This window comes from Cuculus canorus, unplaced genomic scaffold (assembly GCF_017976375.1).
Source record: "Cuculus canorus isolate bCucCan1 unplaced genomic scaffold, bCucCan1.pri scaffold_54_arrow_ctg1, whole genome shotgun sequence".
Lineage (NCBI taxonomy): Eukaryota > Metazoa > Chordata > Aves > Cuculiformes > Cuculidae > Cuculus > Cuculus canorus.
In genome coordinates, this window is record NW_026527841.1 from 114,094 (window position 1) to 125,904 (window position 11,811).

The 11,811-nt window shown below is 43.2% G+C and overlaps 1 protein-coding gene across 3 annotated transcripts; it reads left to right on the forward strand.

Annotated features, from left to right (window-relative positions):
• Nucleotides 1-1,817: 1,817 nt before the first annotated feature.
• Nucleotides 1,818-11,179, forward strand: LOC128850707 (uncharacterized). Of its 3 annotated transcripts, none has more exons than XM_054055689.1 (2): nucleotides 1,818-2,358; nucleotides 6,187-11,179. In XM_054055689.1, the coding sequence occupies exon 2, from the start codon at nucleotides 7,722-7,724 to the stop codon at nucleotides 10,299-10,301; it is 2,580 nt and encodes an 859-aa protein (XP_053911664.1). In that variant the 5' UTR covers nucleotides 1,818-2,358; nucleotides 6,187-7,721; the 3' UTR covers nucleotides 10,302-11,179. The 3 variants fall into 3 exon arrangements, with proteins under 3 accessions (XP_053911664.1, XP_053911665.1, XP_053911666.1); XM_054055690.1 differs by having other exon boundaries at nucleotides 7,651-11,179; XM_054055691.1 differs by lacking the exon at nucleotides 1,818-2,358 and having other exon boundaries at nucleotides 5,580-6,942; nucleotides 7,651-7,788.
• Nucleotides 11,180-11,811: the final 632 nt, after the last annotated feature.

Sequence of the window (11,811 nt, forward strand, 5' to 3'; positions counted from 1 at the left end):
TGTTAGAGAACAGACATTACAGCAGAAGAGGGAATCAGTAATGGCAATGACAGAGCTGTGTGAAACAGCTTGGTGAAAGAAGGAAGGCAGAAGACAAGTGGTTCTTGTATTCTCAGAATCATTAATGGTTTTGGTTGGAAAAGACCTTTAAGATCGTCGAGTCCAACCAGTGATCCAGCCCTGCTAAGTCCACCACCAGACCGTGTCCCAAGTACAACATCTACTCATCTTTTAAATACCTCCAGGGATGGCGACTCGCTTGACAACCCTTCAGTAAAGAAATTCCTCCCAATATCCTATCTAAATCTCCCCTGTGCCCCTTGAGGCTATTAATTCTAACTGCTACTCACTGGCACTTGTCTGAAGTTCAACAGAAACTTGTTGCTCCATAAACACAGCAAGGAACCACCGGAAAAAAGTCCATCTGTGTACGATATAAACACCTAGCAAATATGAGTTTAGAAAGAGTATGTAGAAACACCCCAGCTACTATAAATATGTTAACGGACTGGAATTTTAATTGTGCAATTTCAATTGAATTAGTAAAACATTCTACTGATCCACGCTGGCGCGCCCCCATACCACCAGACTTTGCCCGTACAAGCTCCGGCTGCATTCTCTCGCAATGCTTAACAGAAATGGTGACAGGAAACTTCAGCAAGGTGAATCACAGCATCCACTGTCACTCAAGTTTTGCATCGTTTACACTTACATTATATTGTCATAGAAAAGGATAAATGTAAATGACAAAATTGGCTCCAATGCTACTCTTTGGCTATTTAGGAGATGAAGAACACATTCCAGGCACCATCTTACCTGCCATGGTTCATGGTAAGCTTGGGGTCCGATGGCCTGCATGGGGTAATGGGGAGGATACTGTACAGGGTAGGTGTGCTACCGGCATTCCCGGTTGTGGCTGATAGCCACAGCCTCATATCCTTGATACGGGGCTACCGGCTAGTTGGACGGCACTTCCCTGAGGTTGGGAATAGGGAGCATGACCACTGTCGTGGAAGTAGTGGTGGTCACAACAGCTACAAACAAGAAAAAGGGACATGGTTAGTGCTAGCATTGCTAGAGGTTACTTGAGACAGCCAAACAGCAGGAAGGCAAAAAACTTCTCTCTTAATATCCATTTCTCCACTTTAAATTAGGCCAATTTCATTTTCAAAGTTCCACAAAACAATTTGGAAGTGTACACCGTAAACCTCAGGCAGCCGGAGCCACTGGGACAGCAGCCAACCTATCTCCTTGTTTCTCAAACTCCAAGAGTAAAGAGATTTTCTTACACTCCTCAAAACCCAGGAAATCGACCCTGCAGCCAAGTTACCTATCATTCTGTATGAGACTGAAAAATGCCTCATTTGGAGATGTTTTCTGTTCTTAAAGATTAAGGTGATATAGTGTCGGAGTGGGAGGTGGACCCGGAGTAATGATGGAGTCTCAATATGAGTATGATTGTTCTCATTTATTCATACACCTTACACTTCTTATATACTTATCCTAATAATGCACGCGCTAACAAAACAAAATCCTAATTGGTTATGTCCCGCTGTTCACGTGCCTTATGCTGTCACGCAACTGGCCAGACGCTCTTGAGCACGCGAAAGGGGCAGATACAAAGTTCTCATTGGGACTTTCCCGCGCTGGATTCCACATTCTTGTATTCTGCTCCCTTTTATCTTATCTCAAGGCCTAGGTGTGAGGGTCGATCAAAGGATCAATTTTTGTCTCAACATTTCTCATCAAGTGCTAAACCACAGGCACAGGCCTTGCAGTAATAGCCGAAGCTGGTATGCCTTGTACTTATCAAGATTAGTACAGGACAAATGCTTTGTACCTGTCCCTAAAACTTACTATTGTAAAAGATCCATGAAGCAAGGCAAGCTACAGACCCAAAGACTCCTCATTAACTACTATTGTGAAAGATCCACGAAGCGAAGCAAGAAAATTAACGCTGGAACTTACCACAGACTTATACCCCAACATAACATGCGTAAGGACGAGTTCATTTAAAGTGCAAGGTGAAGATGACTACTAGCCTTCATCGGGGACCCCAAAAACGACCACCGCCGCCAGGAGAAGCGCATGTGCAAGGGGAGAATACCTGCCTTCAACACTGACCACGCCTCAGACACTCCTATCCTGGCACGTGTGGCCTGCCAGGTGGAGTTTGGTGGGACAAAGGCGGGTCATCAGGAGTAATCAGGTGTACGAACTAGCATAAAAGACAGCTCCGGAGCAGCTGAACTTGGAAGATCTTCCCCACCGTGAGATCACATCGATCGAAGACAGAAGCAGAGGAACCTCTTCTGGACCGGGACCCCCAAGACGCCGGACGTCTGTGGACCCGTGGTGGTAGCTATAACCCCCTTTTTCCTTCCTTTTTTTCTTTCTTCTTTTCCTCTCCATCCTTTCTCTTACTCTCTTTTATCACAAGCCGCTTCACGGGCACAAATAATAAAGTTCCTGTTTGGATTGGAATTTAACTCCCTTGAATTGTTGCTTTGCTTTCTTTTTGCACTCCGAGATCATAGCTAAAAAGAACCAGCACGCGTCTACTTACGAGTGGACCGTGACATATTTGGCGTCACGGACAGGATCCTGTTAGAGTCAGAGTGGTTGAAAGCCCTCCAAACTTAATTTTTAGAGGACTCTGTTGGGATTACGGCTATCAGAACTTGGAGTGCAAAAAAGGGGAGTTGAATTTTTATTTTTGTGACAGTTGAGAAGAGTTGGCAAGTATCTAACTTTCTCAAGTGGATTTGAGGTGTTTTTTGTTGTTGTTCCTGAGATTGTTTTGTTGCTTAGTCAAGATAGGATAAATGATGACTGAGGAACAGGAGAATAGAGACTCTCCACTGATTTGTGATAAAGACTCATTTTTTGCATTTTTGGCCAAATTTGGCGCTAGACCATCTCCTATAGGGGAAGATTGGGCTCGAGAAAACTGGAAAAATTTGCAGAGCATAATGGACCGAATCTCTTTATTGCAGAATGAGACAAAGGTTAAGTTTTTTCTACCAGCTAAAAACAGGGCGATAGTCTGCTCTGGTTTGGGTGCCAGCTTGGTCGCAGCCATTGGAGATTGTCTTAGACAGCGTAATGAGGATGAACAAATCATAGAATCCTTAGAAGCCTTGGTACATTGTCACCAAATAACAATTTCCAATTTAGAAAGGGAATTAGAACGCCAGGAAAGGGAAAACCATTCATTAAGGGTTGCCCTTGAAATAAATCGTGCTATTGGTGTCACTAATTTACAGAGCAGTAACTCAAAGGATACGATATCATCGGGATCTGAGGAAAAAGTTATCCATCAAACTAGCCCAATATACCCACAAAAGGAATTGGAAGAAATGGGAAAACTTGATAAAAATCCCCCACACTTAAGACCCTTAATCAAAACTGAATATTCTTATCTTAATGATGAAGATACAGACCCACATATAACAACCAAGGAAACGCCCTATTCTGCCACTGAACTGGCAAAGTTGAAAAAGGAATATGGGCGCCTTATCAAAGAATCTGAAACAGAATATGTGTGGCGTGTGTCTTTAACTGGGGGTGACCAAATTCAATTAAGTGAAAAGGAAGCTGAGGGTTATTGGGGCCACGGAGTTTTCTTAACAACAGGCGATCGCCGGGCCCCATGGTCTCTAACTCAGCGTGCTGCTTACTGGGCTGGAGGCTTAAACCCTCTGGACAGGGGAGACCCCTTGGCAATAATTGGCACAGCTGACCAACTACTGGAAAGCGTACACAAAGCTGCTTGCCTACAAATGATACATGAGAGAAAATTGATTCCTGGATGTGAATCACCAATGATGTTGCCTGTTAATCCTGAAATTATGACTCCATTGATAAGAGGACTTCCTGAGACACTTAAGTCCACAGGGATAAGTCTCCAGAGGACCATAGCATCGATGGGTCCTGTGGAGAGGTTGGAAGGGTTTATGCGCAGAGGTGATAATAGCAGAAACACAGGCAGTACCATTACAGACTCTTACGCAAACTCCTCCGACTTTTCGACACCAGCACCAGGCCCTTTAGGGAACAGACTACACTCTAGACCTAAAGTCTGGACATGGGGGGAGGTAGCACAAGAGTTAATTGATTACAGTAGAAAATACTGTCTTGTGAAGCCTTTGGAAGAGAGGCCAAAGGGCATTCGAAATGTAGGAGTTAAAAATGCATTCCCTCATCCCAGCAAAATCACAGATGTTGATCAGTCACAGTCTAAACCCGTTTCAGCCCGACTTCATTGGTGGCGATTGGGCCTTAAAAAGGGAATTCCCAAGGATTTGATGAATGGTTTACCATTAGAAAAATTGAGCTCACTGGTAACCCAATGGCGTGTGTCGAGACCACATTCCTTTCCTTCTGTGAAAGAAAATGCACCCGTCATGGCTTCAGCCCCCCCCATTGCTGACAGTACAGATAAGGCATTAAGGCAAACTTTCTCCCCAGAGCAGGGAAACTAGAATCTCCATTTCCTTGTAGTGAGCGGGGAAATGGAGAATGGATTTATATTCGGCAGCTCACTAAAACAGAAAAGGGAGATATGTTAATCACAGCTTTTGTGGGACCTAAGCGTGCACCAGTGACTTTTTTAATTGATACCGGTGCACAGATTTCTGCCTTGACTAAGGAGGATGCTAAGAGGTGTGGGATTTCTCCCTTAAAGCGAAAACTATCCGTTCTAAATGCTTTAGGATCGACAGAAATTATGAACGTCGCTCCAGTAAAATTAACTCTACCAGGAGAAGACAATTCGATTACTATAATAATGGTGATTGGTGATATTCCTTTTAACTTGTTAGGGATAGATGTCCTCAAGGGAAAACAGTGGGAGGATACTGAAGGACTACTCTGGTCTTTCGGGGTACCCCAATTACACATCAGATTGTTGCAAGAAGCTCCACCGCTACCATTTAGCAAGGTCACTAATGTCAAGCAGTATCCCCTTCCTTTGGGAGCTAAGGAGGGTATTAAACCAGTTATGCAGGAAATGAAAGAACAGGGAGTTGTGATAAATACTCATTCTCCTTTCAACTCCCCTGTGTGGCCAGTAAAAAAGCCTAACGGAAAGTGGCGACTTACCGTTGATTTTCGAAGGCTAAATGCTAATACTGACCCTTTGACTGCTGCAGTCCCAAATATAGCAGAACTAGTAACATCTATTCAAGAAAAGGCTCATCCAATTATGGCAACAATAGATGTCAAAGACATGTTTTTTATGGTACCATTGCGACCAGAAGATAGAGAGCGTTTTGCTTTTACCTGGGAAGGACAACAATACACTTTCACACGACTCCCCCAGGGATATAAACATTCCCCTACATTGGCCCATCATGCTTTAGCCTTGGAGCTAGAGCAGATACCAAAACCAGAGGATATCACTATCTACCAGTACATTGACGATATATTGGTAGGGGGGAGAGCAGATAGAAAGAGTGGGGGAAGTCCAGCAAAATATAATTTCCCATTTAGAAAATCTGGGTTTGCAAATTCCCCCAGAAAAGGTCCAAAAACCCTCCCAAGAGGTAAAGTTTCTGGGTATATGGTGGAAAGGAGGAATGACCTGTATCCCACCTGACACTCTCACCTCCTTAGATCAAATTAAAATGCCAGAGTCTAAAAAAGAATTACAACACGCTTTAGGTCTCTTGGTGTTTTGGAGGAAACACATACCGGACTTCTCCATAGTCGCTAGACCTCTTTATGATTTGCTCAGGAAAGGTGCCAAATGGGAATGGACCTCTGTCCAAGATGAAGCACTACAATTGTTGGTTTTTGAAGCTACTGCACATCAGGCCTTAGGTCCCATTCATCCCACGGACCCTTTCCAGGTGGAATGGGGTTTTTCCTCGTCAGGGTTGTCGGTACACTTGTGGCAACGGGGTCCCGATGGTCCAACCCGACCTGTGGGATTTTATTCTCGCAGCTTTAAGGATGCTGAGAAAAGGTATACTGCTTGGGAGAAGGGTTTGTTTGTGGTAAGCCTGGCCCTCATTGAAGTAGAAAAAATAACACGTAATCAATCAATTGTGTTAAGAGGCCCATTCAAAGTAATAAGACCCATCACTGCTGGGACTCCTCCCCCTGATGGAGTTGCACAGAAAGCCTCCGTACGAAAATGGTATGCACAAATTGAACATTATTGTAATGTTTTTTCTGTAACAGAAGGAGCATCAAAGAACCTTTCTATCCAAGAAACAGAGAGTTTGGAAAATAGCCCAGATAAACCTGCCTCAGTCATCCGGGTGGCCCCTCCTTTCTCCCAAGACCAGACAGTTAATGCTTGGTTCACTGACGCTTCTGCCAAAAGAGAAGGGAAGGTGTGGAAATATCGAGCAGCTGCTCTTCACACTTCCTCTGACGAACAGATTATCACCGAAGGATTGGGCAGTGCACAAGTAGGTGAATTAATTGCAGTGTGGAGTGTTTTCCAACGGGAAGCCCAAACTACTTCTCCCGTTCATATATATACAGACTCCTATGCTGTGTTTAAAGGATGTACAGAATGGCTCCCTTTCTGGGAGCAAAATGAATGGGAAGTAAATAGAGTACCAGTATGGCAAAAGGAAAAATGGCAAGAGATTTTGAAAATTGCACGCCAAGGCAACTTTGCTGTGGGATGGGTCGCTTCACACCAGACAGATGGGGGCACAGCAGGGGAGTGGAATAATAGAGCTGACGAACTGGCTAGGCTTGCTCCTATACAAAAGGATCAAACTTCAGAGAATTGGGAACGCTTGCTCGAGTGGTTGCATGTCAAGCGTAAGCACACCGGTGCTAAAGACCTATATCGAGAAGCCCTCGCTCGTGGCTGGCCTGTTACCCGAGAGATGTGTAAGACCTGTATATCAGCCTGCGAACAATGTCGTATACGGCTCGAAAGACACCCTCTAGAAGACGATCCTTTACATCTGAGAGAGGGTAAAGGCTTATGGGATGCTTGGCAGGTGGATTATATAGGCCCCCTTAAAAGATCAGGGGGGAAGCACTTTGTGCTAGTTGGCGTAGAAATAACATCAGGTTTAGTACAGGCTGAAGCTTTTAAGAGGGCTACAGGAGACAACACGGTGAAAGCACTGAAGGAATGGTTTGGGACGTTTCCAAAACCTCAAGAGATACAGTCTGACAACGGCTCTCACTTCTCTGCTAAAGTAGTGCAAGAATGGGCAAAGGCTGAAGGGATTAAGTGGGTTTTCCATACCCCCTATTACCCTCAAGCCAATGGAATAGTAGAGAGGACCAATGGTCTTTTAAAACGACTCCTAAAACCTCATGAGGGAAATTGGGATGCCCGACTGTGGGAAGCTGTCAAAGGTGTGAACGACCGCTGGGGGGTAAATGGATGCCCAAAAATCACTGCTTTTTGCCCAAAGGCTCCCATCCTAACACCTTCTGTGAAAGAGCCTAGTGATACTAAGGAAGCATCCTATTTCTCAGGACAACCAGTTCTGGTAGAGCTCCCTACTGTGGGGAGTGTACCATTGGTGCTGAAGACTCCTTTAAATAAATTTACATGGATAGCTACAAATGCCCTGGGAAAGGAACATAGGATCAATACCCGCTGGATCGTTCCATCATTTTAATTCCTATTTGCCTGAAAAGGGCAAGTTTTTATTTTTTGTTTTGCAGAAGAACCCCGTGGGACTTTAAGAATTTCCATAGAAGGAACATGAATAAAAATTGAAGACCTAAACCTGAAAATGGCTCACAAAATTTTGATTGGGTCATTCTTACTTTTCTGCATTACACCTCCTACCTGTAACCAACATAATACAGGATGGCCTTGGTCTCAAGCTTTCATAGAACATTCCAGCTTTCTTGGAAACTATCCCAAAGATAGACATCCAAATTTGGCCGTAATCGTAATGCATGACGATGAAGCTTACCTTGCGCCTGAGTGGGTTTGGGATGGGACTGAGCGGATCAGAACCCTATCCGGAATCATTGATGAAAAAATCCAGGTGGGATGCAGAAAAGTAGAATCTGGTTTTCAAAATGAGAGAGCCTCTTCTATTTCGGTTCGTGGTAATTTTTTAAATCTTAATATAACATCCAAAATCCACCCCGGCATTTCAGAAAAATTGTGCCCCACTGAGGACTGGAAATGTACCAGACAAGATACTTTTATCTTATGTTGTCGCCAGAAATTTACTGGCAACAACACTTCTTGGGACCCGAATGACATTAATGTGGAGGTTACTAAATCTTGTAAAAAAGAACAAGGCGATTGCTGGCTCAACTTCACTATGGTCAATCCTATCTCTGTGGTGTGTAATTGGAAACCCGACCCAAAAACTCGACCAACACTATTAGGTCTAACTCAGAAATTCAGAGTGGTTGCTGTAACTAAACCAAAACTCGTTGCAATACTCATACACCAAGACAGAGATATTTCCTTTGTTTTAAACAGTAAGGAAGCAATCTCTTTCTTCACTGTTGCCCCAGGTGAGGACATTTCTGTAAGATGTCAGTTGATGGCTGAATCACTAGTTGAGCCAGTAAACAGCTATGGTATTGGACCGCGTGACTTTATTTTATCATGTAGAACCCAAGGTATGAACTGTTGGTTAAATTTCACCGCAGTAAAAACTTCTTACAAGGTTGTGTGTGGAAAAAATAACACTAGACATTGGGGTGAGTTAATAATAAAAGTTTTAACACCCACAACTCCTCCCAAAGTCACACTTCAACCAAAGATTTATGAGATTGGACCATTTGTAGTTGGAAATACCGGTCAACAACAAATGCTATTTAAACCAGAATGGTCTCTCAAACGGGTTGAACTGCTGATGCAAAATAATGTCTCAGAAATTCAACCTGCCTGTACTCCCTTTTTACACACTTCTTATGAGGGATGGACTACATGGTTGCGTAGGTCTTCTCAGAGACGAATAACGAGAGACCTGACTGGTGTTTTAGGAACCAGATTGGGGGTTCTGAATAGCATTGATTCAGAGGTATTAATGAACAAATTGGCTACCACAACTTATGATTTGGCAAAAATGCAACAGCCTTTACGATCTTCCCTTTTGGCTTTGGGAACGCATCAGTGGCTCTTATCCAATATATTACCAAAATGGGAAAAGATGAATGTAAAAGATCACAAACTAATTCTAGACACACTCGGTGTAGCCCAAAGCAATATCTCTTTGGCTCTCAGTTGCATCCAGGCTCAATTGTGGATGCAAACAGTGGCAGCATCAATCATTAGAGAAGGTGAAGAAGGCATTTTTCCTACAGAAATCCGGAAAATAATTTGGGACAATGCCAACAATTTTGAACAAAACCTCCAGTCTTGGTGGAAATTGGTAAATTTTACCTATGATCCTGTTAACAATGTTGTAACGGCCTATGTACTAACCATTCACAATGCTTCTGTATTTTTGATTTATCCTGTTTATGCATTAGGCTTAAATCATAATGGAACTATACTTTATCCTTTCGAGCATAGAGCATGGGCTCAAAGGGTGAATGATAAATGGCAGACAGTAGACCTGGAATCTTGCATTGTGCGGGAACAACTAGGAGTTATCTGCGAAAATAATGCCATCCGAACACAAGATTTTTGCCTAGATACCGACCAAAAGGTTTGCCATTTTGAAGTTCGCCCCGAGGCTAACACTAGAACTGTAATAATCTATATTGGCAATGGTTGTGTATGCTTGAGAACTATTTGCAATAATATCACAGTAGGAAATGTAATAGTTTATACTAATAATCACACGAATTTTTGTGTTTGTAATTTTACTGAAATCATCGGATGTGACTTCTCTTACTCAGCTCCAGTCACTTCCCACCAAATTTTGAAATCTAACCTCACATTGATTCATGAGATAATACCTGTATCTATTGGAATGAACACAAATCATACTAAGGAATTAGTACAACATCAAGATTATATTCAAATATTAGAGGAAATTAAGAAAAATGGACAGAAAACTCTGATAACCGTTCACCATAGTGTGGACAAATTACAACGAATCATGAAAAAGGTGAAGAGTGATGGAGAACATAATTGGTGGGATACGCTTTTTGGGTGGTCGCCTACTGCTACAGGCATCCTAAATAAGCTGTGTCACCCTATTGTTGTTCTCCTAATCCTCTCCCTAGTCAGTATCATTCTATCTGTAACATTGTATATTTTTAATTGGCGAATGATAAAACGAATGAGAATTTTGTCATCGACACTCAATACTCGCAAATCCTTGAATGTCATATCCAATATTGACATTCCAAAATCTATTGATATTGAGCAGGCCGTGTGGCAAAAAGTAATGTAAAAAAAATCTTTCCTTCCCTGTCCTCCCTCTTTCTCCCCCTTTTTTCCCTCTTCTCTCTCTCTCTTGGTGCTACCACCTTGCGGTCCCGAAGATAACTAATCCTGAGGACAAATGTTGAGCCACCGGGTGGTGTGAGGGTCGATCAAAGGATCAATTTTTGTCTCAACATTTCTCATCAAGTGCTAAACCACAGGCACAGGCCTTGCAGTAATAGCCGAAGCTGGTATGCCTTGTACCTATCAAGATTAGTACAGGACAAATGCTTTGTACCTGTCCCTAAAACTTACTATTGTAAAAGATCCATGAAGCAAGGCAAGCTACAGACCCAAAGACTCCTCATTAACTACTATTGTGAAAGATCCACGAAGCGAAGCAAGAAAATTAACGCTGGAACTTACCACAGACTTATACCCCAACATAACATGCGTAAGGACGAGTTCATTTAAAGTGCAAGGTGAAGATGACTACTAGCCTTCATCGGGGACCCCAAAAACGACCACCGCCGCCAGGAGAAGCGCATGTGCAAGGGGAGAATACCTGCCTTCAACACTGACCACGCCTCAGACACTCCTATCCTGGCACGTGTGGCCTGCCAGGTGGAGTTTGGTGGGACAAAGGCGGGTCATCAGGAGTAATCAGGTGTACGAACTAGCATAAAAGACAGCTCCGGAGCAGCTGAACTTGGAAGATCTTCCCCACCGTGAGATCACATCGATCGAAGACAGAAGCAGAGGAACCTCTTCTGGACCGGGACCCCCAAGACGCCGGACGTCTGTGGACCCGTGGTGGTAGCTATAACCCCCTTTTTCCTTCCTTTTTTTCTTTCTTCTTTTCCTCTCCATCCTTTCTCTTACTCTCTTTTATCGCAAGCCGCTTCACGGGCACAAATAATAAAGTTCCTGTTTGGATTGGAATTTAACTCCCTTGAATTGTTGCTTTGCTTTCTTTTTGCACTCCGAGATCATAGCTAAAAAGAACCAGCACGCGTCTACTTACGAGTGGACCGTGACACTAGCTACAGACAGCAAACCCTGGATTGTTCACTGCTATTAAATCATGAGCCATTCTTCCACAATATAGATCCTCTTTATGGTCCTACCAAGACTGCCTGAATGAGTTTCCTTTTGTGCGTTGTCTACACTATCCCACAAAGGGCAATTTCCACTTGGCTTGCCCGCAGCTGAGCGAAGTAGCTCTGACTGCACAAAGGAAGCCTGCCCAGCCAACATATAGCTTTTCTTTTTTAAACAAGCAAATGACGTCTTTGTAATTTGTCACATCAGAGTCGTACTGCAAAGAGGGTTTTGTTTCAGGGTAATTTCTATGTATGTCTCCTCACATGAGACCATGCGCTGCTCTTTGCTCAGGAGGTCGGACAGAAATTTACTTCAGTTAACCAGAGAACTAACCAATGCTTATTTCACTTAAGATTTTACCAGAGGCTTTCAAAATATCCTTCAAAATAAATACATAATGTAGGTAATGGAAATCTGTTTGAAACCCTATGGCA

What these genes read in the sequence shown, in the direction of transcription:
- LOC128850707 (XM_054055689.1), top strand. Translation starts at nt 7,722, where the DNA reads ATGGCTCACAAAATTTTGATTGGGTCATTCTTACTTTTCTGCATTACA.